We start from the raw sequence: 17,807 nt of genomic DNA, 5'->3' as shown, positions 1-17,807 counted from the left end.
CACTAATTTGTAAGTGCATTGTCCACATTAAAAAACCTGAAATGATCTGCACCATTTGTTGTTTTCTATTATGTCTCCTCTGTATGTTGAAGGGATGCGGTCATCTATTAGAATTAACTTAGGTCTACAGTCATTAGGTCGACCCCACTAGGTCGACTGGCAGGAAGGTCGACCTGACTTAAGGTCGACATGTGCCAAGGTCGACATGACTTAAGGTCGAATTTGCATAAAGGTCGACATGAGGAAGGTCGACTGGTCATAAGGTCGACATGGGTTTTTCACTATTTTTTGAGCCGACATGTGCCGACAGGCGGTATTTCATGCCCTACCATCCACTAGGGCGTGGTGGGAGAATAAAATAGTGTGCCGAGCCCAGCGAGGCACCGTGCCCGAAGCATTGCGAGTGAAGCGAGCGATGCGAGGGTCCGATTCTCATTGCCAACTGTGTCCATGTCGACTGTGTCGACATTCGGATAAAAAAACAGTGAAAAACCCATGTCGACCTTATGAGCAGTCGACCTTCCTCATGTCGACCTTTATGCAAATTCGACCTTAAGTCATGTCGACCTTGGCCCATGTCGACCTTAAGTCAGGTCGACCTTCCTGCCAGTCGACCTAGTGGGGTCGACCTAATGACTGTAGACCTAAATGCAGTCTGACGAATGATCCCATTCCATGTTGAATAGGGGAGAATTGGAAACGATTTGAATAATCTGGAGCATCCATGTTTATTATCATATACAATCAAACTGTGACATCTGATAAGTTGTACCTGGTTTTTATTATATTCTGTACAAGGTTTATTCCCCTTGGGGCATAGCTACCTTTGAGCGCTATTTCTTCAGATTCACTTTTTTTCCTATTTGTACCATGTATCCAGTAGTTTAAGGTGTTTCTACTGTGTGGATTTGTTTATAGCTGCACGCTGGTTTTATGGCGCACCCTTTAGTCATAACCTTGCTCTTCGTTTCTTATATAGCGCAGAATATTCCGTTGCGCTTTACAATTGTAGACACAGCGAAAAAACAAACCGGGTAATGATGTAGACAGTGAAATGTGTCATTCTGACTTCCCAATGATTAGGAATTGGATCAATAAGGCACTGGTTTCTCTACCTCCCACTAGAGCAGTGGTTTTCAACCTCGGTCTTTAGGAAACACCACCCCCCCACCCCCCATAGCACGTTTTCAATGTCTCCACACAGAATCACAAGTGAAATAATTAGCTACACCTGTGCATCATTTAAAATGTGTCAGTTAGTAATGCATGCACCTGCCGGGTGACCTAGAAAACGTGAACTGCGTGGGGGTCTTAAGGACTGAGTTTGAGAACCACTGCACTAGAGGATCATCAGGGGCTATTCTGCACATTTAACACTTACAGTACAAAATGTACACAGAGGTGAATTCGCGTTGGATAACATCCAAACTTTAAGCCAAATTAAATCAAAGTTCCTTTAGTGAGTTTATGGTTTCTTAGTAGTGTGTGTTTAGGAACATCATTAATACCTTAGAGTTACGTTAGGACTAAAGAGCTAGTTAACGTTTAACTCCATTAAAGTACCTCTGAAAATGTCGTTGGACTAGTCGGTTCTGGTTCCTGGTGGGAAAGAGATTGCTGAGGAGTGGTCACGCGTAGGATTTTATAAACCCATGCCAAGGACAAATAGTAAAGAGTTCTTTTCTGGATACATTGATATTGTGAAATGTGGGGAAGGTCAGATTGTTTTTATAAGTATATTGCTTATCTGCTTACATACTGACATTTCATTACATATACATAGGCATTCTGGGTTCCCCATGTGGGTCACAACATACTGTAAATCCATTATCTGGAATAAACTGGTAATAAAGGCTGTATTTGTTCACATAGAACTGACACCTGTAACCCTGTATAGGCTCCAGCTGTTGGACTTGTTTCACCTGCTTTTGGTTTACACGATTGTTCCCAAACATTTTCGATGACTTTCAGATAATCTTAATTTAAGTTGAAAGCATTGGTTTATACCCTCCAACGTACAAATATTCATAAGAGAGTATTATGGATGGCAGGTTATACATACGATCATCTTTTCTACAACTTCTATTATCTATTAAACCTTATAAATAGATAAACGTGAGGGGGGTAAAGAGTGATAAATGTCCAGCCAATCAGCTACTAACAGTCATTTTTCAAACACAGTTGGGAGCTGATTTGCTGGACGTTTATTACTCTTTATTACTCTCTTTTTTAAGCTCAATACATCTCCCCCCAGTAACCTAAATTATTTTCTATTCCAACACCCATCAGTAACCCAACATGGAAAGACTACATTGATTGTTTCTGATCATTGTGCTACACGTAGTTATAAACCAATATATAGTATTGAGCACATTTACCAATCATTTCTATAGAATTCAACTGTTGAGTTATCATTCTGTTCATGTTTAAAAGTTACAATTTCAGCATTAATAATTTTTTATTTTTTATTCAACCAGGGGTGTATGGAACCTTTTGGTCCTGTTGGCCTTGCCTGGGCTCCCCTGCTCTCTCCAGTGATTGCATGTCTACACCTATGTTGGTTCTGAGTCTACTGTGTCCTCTGGATAGTTGGGTCTGACTGTATCTAGAGCTGACAGAGGGTCACCATCCTGCGGCTCAGGTGGTGTGGTGGATACTGTTCGCTCATCGAGATCTTTTATACCATCTCCACTGACATATGCTGGAGCATCGTCGTTGTATTCTGTCTTTTTCTTTCCATATTTTGAATATCCGATGATGAGCAACATGGCTGCAACATCAAATACCAGCTCGGCTAGTTCCACCACCGAAAGTACTGAAGACCCAAACCAAAAACTCCACTGGTTTCCCATTGTAGAAAGAAGATCGTGAATCTAGAAAGGGAGAGAAGAACATAGTGTAATTCTTTAGTTTTTGAACAGCAACAGAAAATTGGGGGCGGGAGCAGGAGTTATATAGAAATCGTTTTATTGCATCACATGACCTTTTGGGGAGGGATTGGGGAAGTGGCAGCCAGCACTATTGGAAATGGCATGTCACCCCTGTTTTCCTGGAGTGGCAAGGACGGGGACTTCTTTGCGACTCGTATTGCAAAAATTAATTTGTCAGAAACACAGATCAGTTTCCCACTGGGCCACACAACTGGATCAGTTCCATAATATACTACAGTTCAGCTGGCACATCATTGCAACACAAGCCAATAGCAGTTATTGTACTATAAAAAAAAAAACAGTCGTCACCATCATCCTTATAATCAATCGTCATAGTTTATAAGGTTCCAAAGACGTCATAGTGCCCTGCAAACAAACTGCACACAGAACAAAACACAAATAAGTACTAGACATAAGACACAATAGTGCCATAAAATTGAAAGCAAGAAATAAAAGTAACCACATAAGAAGACAAAACAAAGGAAATCTTTCAAGAAGAAGAAGAAGGGAGAGGAGATAGGAGGTATGGAGAACGACTGCATGGAGAGCTAAGATTCAAGGGGGTTAGTAAACAAATGGAGATTAAATGGGCTAAGGGAAAGGAATTGAGAGGAGTAAGTGCAGGTTGACAAGCAGAGTTTGGGAACAGGTAATAGTGAGAAATGAGTTATATACTGTATGTAATTGTATACATAGAATAATAGCTCTGTTACTTTAATACCCAATATTATTTATTATTAGAAAACTTACATTAATTGCAGGGGTCTCAGCAAAGGTCCGAAGACTGAGTTCTTGAAAGTACACGTTAATCCTGGAAACATTGCTCCTAGAAAGGGACAAATAACCATCTTTATTAGAACTTCATAATTCTGCATTATATGGAATAGACAGAGTATGGAAAGCAAATATTGCAGGCAATACTCAGAAAACCGGCATGGGTGATTTTTTTTAAAAATAGTGTTCACGCTAGGCTGTTTTAGCGCCCCGCCTGATTTTTAAAGGACAAAATGCACCCTGCCCGTTTTGCGGCGCCCTGCTAAAAGAACCTAGCCTGTCTGTCCAACTGCTGGCTTCTGCAAGACACTTCGGCGGGCGGGCCTGGGTTGCCCGCCCACATTCGTGACGTTGCCGGGCGAGGGCGGGCCACCCACGTTTATGCTGTCGGCGGGCGACAGATGGGTATTAACTTTACTGTAGCAGACAGCAATGATGAGAAGTTATAATTATTGGATCTAAACCAAGAAATTCCCCTTTCAGCCCATGTAAGTCTACACATTTACATGTTTATGACTGTAGTACAAAGCCTAATGTATCCTCAACAGAGGCAACCATATAGTGGGCTCCACAATCTTATTTCTATATTATGCAATATATATCCCCACCACATATTGGAGGCATGGTTAGGGTATTAGGGTGTGGTCTTGGTGTCCAGTGGCTGCATAGTCCAGTGGTTCCTAATCCGAGTGCCGTGGCACCTGCAGGGGAACCCGTGTTTGGTGGTCAAGGACCAATTCAAATTATTTATGGTCAATGGAATAGGCAAAACCAGCACTTGTGATCTAAGGATTGCATACAGTATAAGCACATCTTATTAAACTTCATATTTTTTTTACTGAATTTGACCATGGGATGTTTTGAAATTTATTTTAATACTTTAAGGCAGTGGTTCCCAAACTGTGTGCCGTGGCTCCCTGGGGTGCCTCGGGACACATGCAGGGGTGCCCTGGGTTGGTAGTCCAGGACCAACTCAAATTATTAATGGTTAATTATTTATAAGCAAAACCAGTGCTGGTGGCTGCCAATCATAAAATGTGTACAAATAGAAGCAATTCCTGCCCTTTTCCACATAACTGACCCTAAGAATCGCATATAAATCCAATCTAATTAAAATAAATTTGGCCTAGGGGTGCCGCAAAAAAAATTCTTATACTCTAGGGTGCCGTGATTAAAAAAAGATTGGGAACCCCTGCTTTAAGGTGTTGTTATAAAAAAAAATTGGGAACCACTGGTACATAGATGCTGACTTTCAGGTGGCCCCATCCGAAAAAGGGCAGCTAAGTTGGCGGTGCGGTGTGTGTGGCCAAACATAAGGGGCAGTGATGCAGTAAAAGGGGGTTGTGCAGGAAGCATAGTTACAGGATTGTATCATCATGGCCACACCCCCCTACTATGCAATGCCTTGTTTACCAGCATTTTACAGCGGGGGTGGCTATAAGGACACTGTGTGAGTTCATTATATTTGGCTCCGGAAATACTTGTGCACTCTTCCAGGTGGCCCCAAGAGTAGGCAAAATGAACTTGCATAGTCAAGTGTATGTGTTGTGTCAGTATCTATTGCTGTATGAGAGGGGAAACCATCCCAGGAGCAAATCTGGGAGGTGGAGAGTTTCCAGGACATTGCATTGTAGCTTCACAATTGCTAGTTATGGGACATCAGTTTCTGCATTATATCTTACCTGCTGCTACTGCTGTTGAACCCAGTGTAATGGGACAATGTTGGAACAACCCATCCCTGCATCAGAAAGGAAGACAAAACCGTGCTTAGTACTACAATCTAATGTGATATAACATTGTATCTTAAGGCCCATACTGTACACACTGGGCGATTTTGAGCTGAAAGCAGCTCAGCCTTGCAGTTTGAGCTGGGCAAAAACACCCAGTGTGTGTGTTCACCATAAGCTATGGATTTTTTTCAACGCTTTGAGTGACAACATCTCTGTGAGAGATGTTCAAGGGCCCGAGCACCCATGGAAATTGTTGAGCACCCACGGGCCCGGGTCCTGCTGCTGGGCCGCCATATTCACTTGCTAATTTGTAGCTACAGCACCCACATTGCCGGACCCACCACCTGGGAAACAGTATGCCGGGAAGAGTGTATTCTGTGCGTGGAGTACCTGCACTGTGGGGGCATTTATGTACCTGCACTGTGGAGGCATTTATGTACCTGCACTGTGGGGGCATTTATGTACCTGCACTGTGGGAGCATTTATGTACCTGCAATGTGGGGGCATTTATGTTCCTGCACTGTGGGGGCATTTATGTACCTGCACTGTGGGGGCATTTATGTACATGCACTGTGGGGGCATTTATGTACCTGCACTGTGGGGGCATTTATGTAGCTGCACTGTGGGGGCATTTATGTACCTGCACTGTGGGGGCATTTATGTACCTGCACTGTAGGGGCATTTATGTACCTGCACTGAGGGGGCATTTATGTATCTGCACTGTGGGGCATTTATGTACCTGCACTGTGGGGGCATTTATGTACCTGCACTGTGGGGGCATTTATTTACCTGCACTGTGGGGGCATTTATGTAGCTGCACTGTGGAGGCATTTATGTAGCTGCACTGTGGGGGCATTTATGTACCTGCACTGTGGGGGCATTTATGTACCTGCACTGTGGGGGCATTTATGTACCTGCGCTGTAGGGGCATTTATGTACCTGCACTGAGGGGGCATTTATGTACCTGCACTGTGGGGGCATTTATTTACCTGCACTGTGGGGGCATTTATTTACCTGCACTGTGGGGGCATTTATGTAGCTGCACTGTGGAGGCATTTATGTAGCTGCACTGTGGGGGCATTTATGTAGCTGCACTGTGGAGGCATTTATGTACCTGCACTGTGGGGGCATTTATGTACCTGCACTGTGGGGGTATTTATGTACCTGCACTGTGTGGGCATTTATGTTCCTGCACTGTGGGGGCATTTATGTACCTGCACTGTGGAGGCATTTATGGATATGGAACTCTGTTGCCGTAATTTGAATATTGGAGACAATTGTGCTCTGTAATATAAATTGGTATTATTTTGTGGCCACACCTCTTCCCCATGAAGCCACTCCTCTATATTTTTGGCTTGAGCACCCACCAGCAAAAACATTAATCGGCACCTATGCACAGAACACTATGCTGTGTGTGGAAGCACAGGTCGCACGACCCCTAGTTACAGCCAGGGCTGGTGTAACTTCTTTGAGCGCCTCAGGCGCTCGTCCCGTCCCCCGCCCCCTCCTCTCTGACCCGGTCCCGGGGGGACGACGACGACAACAACTCTCCAGCTTCTCCCTACACTCCCCCCTCCTCCCCGCAGCGCGTCCAGAGGTGTTTGCAGTGATCCACGGGGGTGCGGGTGCGGCACTCTCCAGCTTCTCACTTACCCCTTCTCCCCGCAGCGCATTGCGTACAGACAGACCAGGTCAGAAGCAATGGAAGTGATCCACAGGGGGGGGGGGGGGGGGGCGGGTGCGGCACACTCCAGCTTCTCCCTACACCCCCTCCTCCCCGCAGCGCGTCCTGACCGGGTCAGAGGCGGGAGAGGCTGCTTCCAATGGGCAGCTAAGCTTCTCCTGCCTCTTGCACGGTCTGGACGCGCTGCGGGGAGGGGGGGCAGCGGGGGGCGGAACGGGGGACATGGGAACGCTCACCTGCCTCCTCGGGGGGTGCAACGGCCGCCACTTCTATGGTACTACAAAGTACCGCCCTCCAGAGGCCGGCGCCCAAGGCAAATGCCTAGAGCTGTCTAGTGGTGGCGCCGGCCCTGGTTACAGCTCTGTTGAGTAATAATGCTTTATGTATTACTGCTGTGGAGCAGAGGGAATAATTATTGAATAATCCAGGCCATAAATAAGGAAACCCTCAAAACATGCCCTGTTCAGGCAGCTTGCTTGAGTTCAGGTAACTGTATTAGAATGTTCCATTAATGCCTCCTGAGATGTCTTAGAACTAATACTCTGACACACATAGAGCAGAAATAGACACAGACCATTTCATGTAAATAATACTGACCTTGGACATAGGAGATGGCCACTTTGCAGACCCTGCAGACAGGTAATACAATGTCTCACTATTAAAATAAAAGAATAACAAATATCTGTTTATAATACCCTTACAGATCTAATTACCGGCTTGTATTAAAATACATCGCCGCGCCACTGCAGCGATGCAATCGCAATGCAGTGATTGAGGCCCCCGCGATACCTGTTATGTGGTTCTGCTCGGGGGTCTCCGTCACCTCCCTGGGCGCCTCCTCCTCCCCAAAAATGGGTGTTTTATCGCATTTTTACCTTAGTACATCCCGCCCATTGAAAATATACATATACATTGGGGGAGATTCAGGTTGGTTTAAAAAGCAATAGACAAATTGTCTTTAATAGACAAAACCATGTGCACTGCAGGTGGGGCAGATGTAAGATGTGCAGAGAGAGTTAGATTTGGGTGAATTATTTTGTATCTGTGCTGAGTAAATACTGGCTGAATTCTTTTTACACTGCAATTTAGATTTCAGTTTGAACACACCCCGCCCAAATCTAACTCTCTGCACATGTTACATCTGCCCCACCTGCAGTGCACATGGTTTATCCTATTTAGATAGAGATTTTGCTTTTGCGAACCAACCTGAATGAGGCCCTTTGTTCAATAATGCCCCAGCTGGAAATACAAAAGTAGTGTATTGTGTTATCGTTACCAATCTCCTCTATCATTGGTTTAGAATGTCTTGTGTGTGATGCAATCTCCTATGCTCCCAGAAAATCCGGTATACTCTGGTGGAGTTTTGAGGACCTGTCCCAGGATCTTGGGTAAGTAGACAAATTCTCCCAATTGGAATAGAGGCACCTTGCAGCGGGAGCAGGGACTAGATGAGGCAATCACGGCAACACACCCACTGCAGTTGCCCCTGAGACCGTACCTCTCTAGGATCTCAAAGAGGGCAGTGAAACAATGTTAAAAACTAAAGTGTGTGTGTTTGCTCATTACTGCTAATTAATGCATACATCCCCAATGTGACTTATACTCACCTGCACTGCTTTGGGCACTTGGTAAAACAGCTGAGCCTGTGATCTAACAGTTTATCATACAGTCTATAGAAGCAGTGTCCTAAAATAAAGAAATATTTAAATAAGATTGTGAGAACCAGAGATCTGGAAATTAGAGGCTGATCATATATATACACATGTCTAGTGTCCGTGTGGCTCTGAAACACTGCCATCTGTTGGCAGCAAGTGAAACTACATCTCTTAGCTTTGGAGCATTTGATTTGAGCGGGCTTACTAGTGTCAAATATGTAAACATAAGTATAACTGTAGCTATTAGCAAAAAGTTAATCAAGTTGGAAAGACAATTTGACCATAATAAATAAATATCACATTAATAACAGTGTTGATTTGATAGGGTTGAACATTTTGGCCAAATATCATTCAGTTCCGCGTTTGTTTTGTGGTAAAATTCTCAAACTTATTACAACGTGTAAAATCTGATTTGCACAATGAAAACATCAACTGAGACATTTGTTTGCCACCAATACAAATAAACATATTATCTGCATCAGTACCTGCGAGGGAATGCTTACACATGACCTGCGGACAGGATGCCAGCAGTCAGAATACTGGCAACCGTATCCCGATAGAGGGAATCCCGAAATGGTATGTTTACCTTTCTCCTGCCACCTTTTAACCCTAGCCCTCTCTTCATACAGACTAACCATAACCCCCCCAACCCCACAGCTTACCCCTTACCCTCCCCGTTAGTACCTAACCCTAGCCCTCCCTTCATACAGGCAGCACAGATGGTTTCCTCCCACAATCCAAAAATATACTGGTAGGTCAATTGGCTTCCAACAAAAATTAACCCTAGAATATCTCTGTGTGCGTGTACATGTGGTAGGGAATACAGATTGTAAGCTCCACTGGGGCAGGGACTGATGTGAATGTTCAAATATTCTCTGTACAGCGCTGCAGAATCTGTGTGTGCTATATAAGAAACTGTTCATAAATAAGCACAGCCTAACCATAACCCCCCAACCCCACAGTCTAACCCTTACCCTCCCTGTTAGTATCTAACCCTAGACCACCACCCCCCCCGCACTCTAAACTTAACCTTCCACCTTGTAACCTAACCCCCTTTCTAAGTGCAGCCTAATCCTAAGTACCCTACTAAGGCCTAAACCAAGCCCCTCACCCCTGCACAAATACTAACCCACCATGCATGCTTACAATGCCGGGAGGCATCTCCATCGATGTTGGGATTCCAGCTCCGGTCATCTGACCGCTAGCCGGAATACTGATTTTGAAAGCACCCCAACAGCTGGAAAGTTAACCGCAGACCTGTTCGGGAGCATCTTTTACGTAGTTTGCCTCCATTTGAGGAAATGGTACAGAGAAGATGATTGTGGTTATACAGGTTATTTGCTAACAAATGTGCTGTATTGGGAGGGGGCTTTCACATCTGCATTTGCACTGACTGAGGAGACGGTACGGTTGGTGCTAGAATCCGTCCTGAATGCTTGGTCAGATCAGGGAATATGCAAAGATGAGAAGCTGTTCCCAAAAATATTTGCTTTGGTAAGCATTTAACCCCAAACATTTGTAGCACCAGTGTCAGCAATTTGCAGTTTGGTGTCTCATGCAAATTTCTACTGTTACTTACCCCATCCAGGGTGCTTATTATAGTCACAGTACTCCATTCCGGGAAGCAAAGGGTAGAAGTAATAGCCACATCCACACTGCTCTATCATTATATATTGAAAACAGGACTGTAGACAAGCCTAAAACAAGATAAAGGAATAATATCAAACTGTTATTATATACCTAAAACACAACTGGTATAATTGTAAAAATGTGTACTTTTTATTGTAGTCTTAAAGGATATATTCATCTTTAAATGACAAATGTGATAAAGATCATTTTATATGTGTCTGCTTTTGTTTTATTATTATTATGTCTGCGAGCCCCATGAGGAACGGCTTTTACTATTTCCCAATGCTGTGCAGGTGGGGCAAGGTTAGCCTACAGTGATGTCATAACCCTGTGTGCGATATGTGTGCAATACAGTACACCTCGTGTCATCCATTGCCACTGTACAAGCAGCACAAAAAATACTCTTTCTGTCTCTCCCTGTGACATCCTCACAACCTATTTAATCTGTTACATTAGCTAGTGTTAACAAAATAACGTCTGCAGAGAAACACAAAGTATTGCTTCAAGTGGGAGGGGCACAGCAGACCATTCAAATAGCAGTGTCTGTACCACAGAGCAAATAGACCGAACCAAACATTCCCAAGGATGGAGTCACGACAACGGGTGCCCGACAGTCGGGATCCCGACTGTCAAAACGCCGGCAGCCGGTTGACCGACGGCCACCCGCTATTTTCCCTCGTGGGGGTCCACGACCCCCATAGAGGGAGAATAGAATAGGTGGCTCGCGTAGCGAGCCACCGTGCCCGCAGCGTGGCGAGCGCAGCGTGGCGAGCGCAGCGTGGCGAGCGCAGCGTGGCGAGCGCAGCGAGCCCGCAAGGGGCTTTTTTGCACTCGCCATGCTGTCTGACTCCGGGCAGTCGGGATCCCAACGTCGGGATAATGACTGTCGGGATCCCGACTGTCGGAGTCCCATACCACACCCATGACAACTAGGTGTGAGTTTAAGAAACCAAGTTTGTTTCAGAAAACTCATACAACACTTGAATGCGCCATAGTTGCCTCCCCTCCTGCATTCTGCAGGAGACTCCCTGACATTGCAGCAATCTCCCTCTCTCCCTCATTAGTCTAACAATCTCCCTCATGTCACCTAACCCACATTACACTGTTACATCATAGTTGCCTCCCCTCCTGCATTCTGCAGGAGACTCCCTGACATAGCAGCAATCTCCCTCTCTCCCTCATCAGTCTAGCAATCTCCCTCATTTCACCTAGCCCACATTACACTGTTACATCATAGTTACCTCCCCTCCTGCATTCTGCAGGAGACTCCCTGACATAGCAGCAATCTCCCTCTCTCCCTCATTAGTCTAGCAATCTCTCCCAGGTCACCTAGCCCACATTACACTGTTACATCATACAAATTTTACAAATTTTGATAAATACCAAGGCCCCAGTCCCTGCATAACTTGGATAGCGCTTTTTAGCAATGGACAGGCAGAGTAAATAAAGGTGTACTCCCTGTAGATCAGCCAAACCCAGCCTGCAGCCCTCCAGCTGTTGTGAAACTACACATCCCAGCATGCCTTGCAATAGTTTTAGCATTCCCTAATAGCAAAAGGATGATGGGACTTGTAGTTTCACAGCAGCTGGAGGGCCATAGTTTGGACATGTCTGCTGTAGTTGTACAAGGTGTGTAATGACCAGGTGATCTTGTGGAAACAAACTCTGGCTGCTCGAACAGTAGCTGTACATAGAGCGGCGTTACTAAACTATCTGACACCTGGTGCGGCAACATTAATCCATAAGCGCATGAGGCAAAAAAGGAGTGTGCCCTCACTGGGAAGGGGTGTGGCAGGGAAAATACCGACTGCTTTATTTTTACAGTGCAATATAGATCTCACTTTGAAGTAAAACCCCAGGAAATGAGGTATGTGTGTAGCAGCACTAGGTGAAATTTTAAACAGAAATGCTATGCACCAATTGGACTGCTTTTACAGATAGAAAACTATTTATTAGATATGAATGTGAGATATGAAATTGATATGAAGATTATAGAATAAAACCGAAAAACACATTAATGGTAAAATATTGAATGACAATATATAGAAAATAAACAAATATAATATACAAGATATAATCATATGCTAGTGCACTAGATAAATAAATAATCCTACACAGTTCCTGGTAAGAAAAAAATAAAAAATGGAAGAAAAATGGCTGTCTGTTCCTAATATGCCCTTTAGAAGTATCCAAAATGGAAAATGAATTATATCCTGCATTGACTATTGCAATAGTCACCTAACTGGTCTTCCCAAGAACAGACTCTCACCACTACAATCCATTCTGAATGCAGCTGCGAGGCTGATCATCCTGGCTAGACGTTCATCGTCTGTTGATCCGCTCTGTCAGTCCCTCCATTGGTTGCCTGTATATTACCGCATTCAATATAAACACTTCTACTTACATACAAAGCCATTACTCTGACTACACCGACTTATATCACTTCGCTTATCTCAAAATATATCCCCACCCGACCTCTCCGCTCTGCACAAGATCTGCGTCTCTCATCCACACTCATTACTCGCTCCCACTTACACTTGCAGGATTTTTGTTGGGCAGCATCAACCCTATGGAATGCCCTTCCAAGCACACTAAGACTCTCCTCTAGCCTCCAAACTTTCAAGCGTTCCCTGAAAACTCACCTCTTCAGGCTGCTTATCATATTCCGGACCCCCACACACCCTCCAGCAGCATTTATATCTCATAGCATCCCATCAGGACTGTCTTGTAATCTGGTGGGACTGCCATGCTATGGATTTCTATCCCTATGTATCCCTCCTATTATCCCTATAGACTGTAAGCCTGTGAGCAGGGCCCTCCTACCTCTATATGCCATGGTTTCTGCATCCCATCAGGACTGTCCTGTAATCTGGTGGGACTGCCATGCTATGGAATCCTATCCTTATGTATCCCTCCTATTATCCCTATAGACTGTAAGCCTGTGAGCAGGGCCCTCCTACCTCTATATGAGATGGTTTCTGCATCCCATCAGGACTGTCCTGTAATCTGGTGGGACTGCCATGCTATGGAATCCTATCCTTATGTATCCCTCCTATTATCCCTATAGACTGTAAGCTTGCGAGCAGGGCCCTCCTACCTCTATGTCGGTTTGTATTTATTTATTTATTTATTTACAGTTTCTTATATAGCGCAGCAGATTCCGTTACAGTGTCTTATATAGTGCAGCAGATTCTGTTACAGTGTCTTATATAGCGCAGCAGATTCCGTTGCGCTTTACAATAGTAGACAGTGATAAGACAAACTGGGTAACAACAGACAGACTTGGAGGTAGGAGGGCCCTGCTGCAAGCTTACAATCTTGTATCTACCCAATTTGTCTAATCACTGTTGTTTCCAATTGTAAAGCGCAACGGAATCTGCTGCGCTATATAACACACTGTAACGGAATCTGCTGCACTATATAAGAAACTGTAAATAAATAATAAATAAGAAGATTATTTGTTAGTTACCGTCCACCTGGATGTACATAGTCCCACACTTTTGTTTGCCTCCTGGGCAGGTGTTTTTAAAGCTGGTCCAGAAAGGGTCCATTCCACCAATGGAGGATAGCTGTCCGTGTTGGGGCTTGATGGACAAAGTTCCTGTGCTGTAGTTGGTGGAAAGCAAATCATCTGGGGCTGGTTTGGATCAGTCCATGAGGATGGAGTATTTATATACTGAGATTCAGTGGAGGGAACCTGACATGTTTCGCCATATCAAACGGCTTTATCAAATAGCCCCACCCAAATAGAATTCTCTCTGCACAAGTTACATCTACCCCACCTGCAGTGCACATGGTTTTGTCCATTTGACAAGGAATTTGCCTTTGCGAGTGAACTAGAATAACCCCCTTACCTTAACTTCAATGAGCAGGAGCCGGTTTATTGGTGTCACCTCTCTCTGGGTGACAACCCCCCCCCCCCCCCCCATCTAGCGACACCATTGCATACATACAATCAAGAAAAGCCTTGACATCGATTATAATCTCACCTGTAGCGTATAAGAGGAATTGTACAATAGTGTGATGTCTATATTCCCCCCATCCTCTGTACAGGCACTGTATGGTTCTCCTAAGCGGTTCACCTGATCCTGGAATTAAAGTGACAGTGATTCATTTTGAATTGTAGACTGACGTTGCAGAATGTAAATAATAATAAAATAGAACATTTTAACTTTCATGCTTGTAATGCAATAAAATAAAATGTGATGCTAGATTACTAAGACAAGGCTGTATCTGGGTAGTGTAAGGTTATATAAAAGGTTTTCAAAATAAGTGACTTCGCTCTGATTAAAGGTGCTTGTACTCACAGACAAAGAACTGAACTTACATTTATAAGTTCATACAAAATCTGCAGTAGCTTCAATCATCTGGATAAATCAGGGTTGCCGACCCTCCCGGAATTACCAGGAGTCGCCTGAAAATCGGGTCCCCCTCCCGGCCCCCCGGATCGCTGCATTTAAATGCCGCAATCCGCGGGTCTCAGAGGAGGGGGCGGAGCTAAAACAACACACTCGTGTCATTTTAGCCCCGCCCCCTCCATGGAGATCAGTGATTTAGTCTATTTCTCATAATGGGGGCGGGGATTAATGACGTCACAGTCAAGCCCCGCCCCCTGAACGGGTAATGAAAGTCTCCTCTCCAGGCTTCTCCCGGAGAGGAGCATTTGAAAGTCGGCAACCCGGGGATAAATGTGTAGATACAACTGTATGCAGCCTCCTCCGCTGGGGCCCCTCCTCTCTACAGGAGTTGTGGAGTGCAGTAGAGTGCGAGCGCTACAGTGTTCAGACTCCACTGAGCCTGTGCAGATCTCCGGAAAACTGGCGCAACGCCCTTTTTTTCATCTAATTCCACAGTGCTGCTGCTGCCTTTGCTGAAGTCCAGAGGGTAAGTATTGAAAAAAACAGGTGCAGTCTGTGCCCCCCCTATAAAAAATAACACCCCAAGAAAGGTGTCAGGATTGCGTTAGAGAACCGCTACAGAAAAGCACCGGATTCCCTCAGTAATGTGGCTACCAGGTGGTTTGAAGGTGAACTATTATTTTATTTTCTTGGTACTTCCTCATCCTTTGCGGCCACAGCTTACGCTACAGTATTTATGTAGTGTAACCCGCACCACCCTCCTGTGTCCACGTCATCATCTATTGCCTTTAGTAAAGTTGTGGCGAGTGAAGCAGACCGAGACCCGAAGCGAGGTGAGCGAAGCGAGGCCTCGAGGGGACAAAAGTGCGATTCTGAAAGCAGGTAACGTCACTGGCATAAGCTGCTGAGAGCAAAGATGAGGAAGTACCATTTTTTTTTTTATAATTAATGCTGTAGTCTCTCTAAGAAACACAAGGCTTGCTGTAAAGCGTTGACATGTACAGTAGATGCTTTATTGAGATACTAGCGTTCTATAACCTGCAGATGCCACTGTTTCTTCTGTCCACCGGTTCTCACCAGAGAACACTGGTCAGAACTGATCGCTCAGCACACATCACCGGTGCATAGCATGCGTGTCAGTGATGTATGATGAGATGTGTAATGAGCTACATCGCTCAGCATGGGGCTGAAATCGCCCCGTTTTTACTAGGCATCATTTTACCAAATAGTAACAAATAGTACAAATGAAAGTCACAGTACAAAGCATGTGACCAAAATGAAAACAAACAAAATACAAAATTACTGTGCTAGGTTATCATTATAATAATCATTATCATAAAGCACATTCTATTCTATAGGAGTTGGTTTTTGAACTGATTGTAGTTATATAACAGTGGCTGATATACCATACATTATATGTACAATATAATTGTATAATCAGGACAATGATCTTGTGAGGTCTCGAGACCTCACAAGATCACATTGTCGGATTTCGCGAGATCCGGACCCATTAAAAGGGCAGGCAGATGGGCGCCATCTTCACTCCAGTCTTGGAGAGTGGAGAGGCAGCGTCCTCTCTGCTTGCCCATCCGCCTGCCTGCTGTCTCGCCATCCCGCCGTGACAAGTCCAGTCCAGTGATAGTAATTAAAGTCTAGTTCAGATAGTGCTTATAGTCCAGTCAATTGATAGTGCTTAAAGTCCAGTCCAGTAATAGTGCTGTATACTACAGTCCAGTGATACTGCTGCTGTATAAGTCCAGTCCAGTGATACCACTGCTGCACTGCATAAGTCCAGTCCAGTAGCACTGCCGTTAAAGTCCATTGGTACTGCTGCATAAGTCCAGTAAAACTGCTGTTAAAGTCCAGTGATACTGCTTCATAAGTCCAGTCTAGTGATACTGCTGCATAAGTCCTGTCCAGTGGCACTGACGTTAATGTCCATTGGTACTGCTGCATAAGTCCAGTAATACTGCCGTTAAAGTCCATTAGTACTGCCATTAAAGTCCAGTACAGTGATATTGCTGCATAAGTCCCGTCCAGTGGTACTGCCAATAAAGTCATTTGGTACTGCCGTTAAAGTCCAGTGATACTGCCATTAAAGTCCAGTCCAGGGATACTGGTGCATAATTCCACTCCAGGAAAATAATGCAGAACCAAAAATTGGAGGATAACATTTTGAAAGAAGAACAAGAACCACTTCCTCCTAGTGCTGAAGCTGCTGCCACTAGTCATGACATGGAGGATGAAATGCCATCAACGTCGCCTGTAAAATCCAAAAATGATTTTTTTTTTATTGTTTGAGGAGAAACGTAAGCTTGCCAATATGCCATTTGTAAAGTCAGAGGAATACATTCTGGCCACCGAGCTCGATCCTCTGTTTAAAGCGTATGTTGTGTCTCGGACACAAGTCTACAGTGGTGCAAAGACCTGCTGGTCAGGACACTGTCATCTAAAGCGGACCGTGACACGGAAAAAGCTCCTCCCTCATTTTCTCCCACACTTTAGGTTGTGAGCAAACAGCTTAGATTTCCCACACAACCCGCTGGTGGTGATGCAGGGCAGGCAGGAGTTTGGACATCTAATCCAGACTGAAGGACCTGCCAACAATTGCTAACATGTCTGCTGCCATCATTAAAAAAATGGTGGAGGATTACTTTGGTGACAGCATCCAAGTAGACATGTCAGACAGTCCTTACCTGTACTGGCAGGAAAAAGAGGCAGTTTGGAGGCCCCTGTACAAACTGGCTCTATTTTACCTGAGTTGTCCCCCCTCCAGTGTGTACTCCAAAATAGTTTTTTAGTGCAGCCTGGAACCTGGTCAGCGAGCGGTGAAGGAGGTTTCTTCCACAAAATGTGGAGAAGATGATGTTCATCATTATGAATGATCAATTCTACAATGAAGACCAGCATTTGCCTCCAGAGACTACAGCAGGACCTGTGATTGTGAAGTCCAGCGGAGACAAATTGATAATCTGTGAGGATGAGGAAGAACACACTGAAGGGGGCCAGGAATCAGAGGATGAGGATGACATCTTGCCTCTGTAGAG

General features: G+C 44.7%; 1 protein-coding gene across 1 annotated transcript in view; it reads right to left on the bottom strand.

The window, feature by feature from the left end:
• Positions 1-2,484: 2,484 nt before the first annotated feature.
• Positions 2,485-17,807, bottom strand: part of SCNN1D (sodium channel epithelial 1 subunit delta) — a 41,273-nt gene continuing 25,950 nt past the window's right edge. The window contains exons 6-12 of the mRNA XM_083162071.1: positions 14,392-14,490; positions 10,353-10,470; positions 8,726-8,804; positions 7,716-7,773; positions 5,387-5,442; positions 3,681-3,756; positions 2,485-2,873 (exon numbers count right to left, since the gene is read on the bottom strand). Of these exons, the coding sequence (XP_083018197.1) occupies positions 2,553-2,873; positions 3,681-3,756; positions 5,387-5,442; positions 7,716-7,773; positions 8,726-8,804; positions 10,353-10,470; positions 14,392-14,490 (807 nt within the window). The 3' untranslated portion in view covers positions 2,485-2,552. The remainder of the gene's footprint in view (positions 2,874-3,680; positions 3,757-5,386; positions 5,443-7,715; positions 7,774-8,725; positions 8,805-10,352; positions 10,471-14,391; positions 14,491-17,807) is intronic.

This window comes from Crinia signifera, chromosome 19, assembly GCF_055691185.1.
Source record: "Crinia signifera chromosome 19, ASM5569118v1, whole genome shotgun sequence".
NCBI classification, from domain to species: Eukaryota; Metazoa; Chordata; class Amphibia; order Anura; family Myobatrachidae; genus Crinia; species Crinia signifera.
Note: the sequence above shows the minus strand (reverse complement) of the source record. Positions and strands in the feature narration are given on the sequence as shown.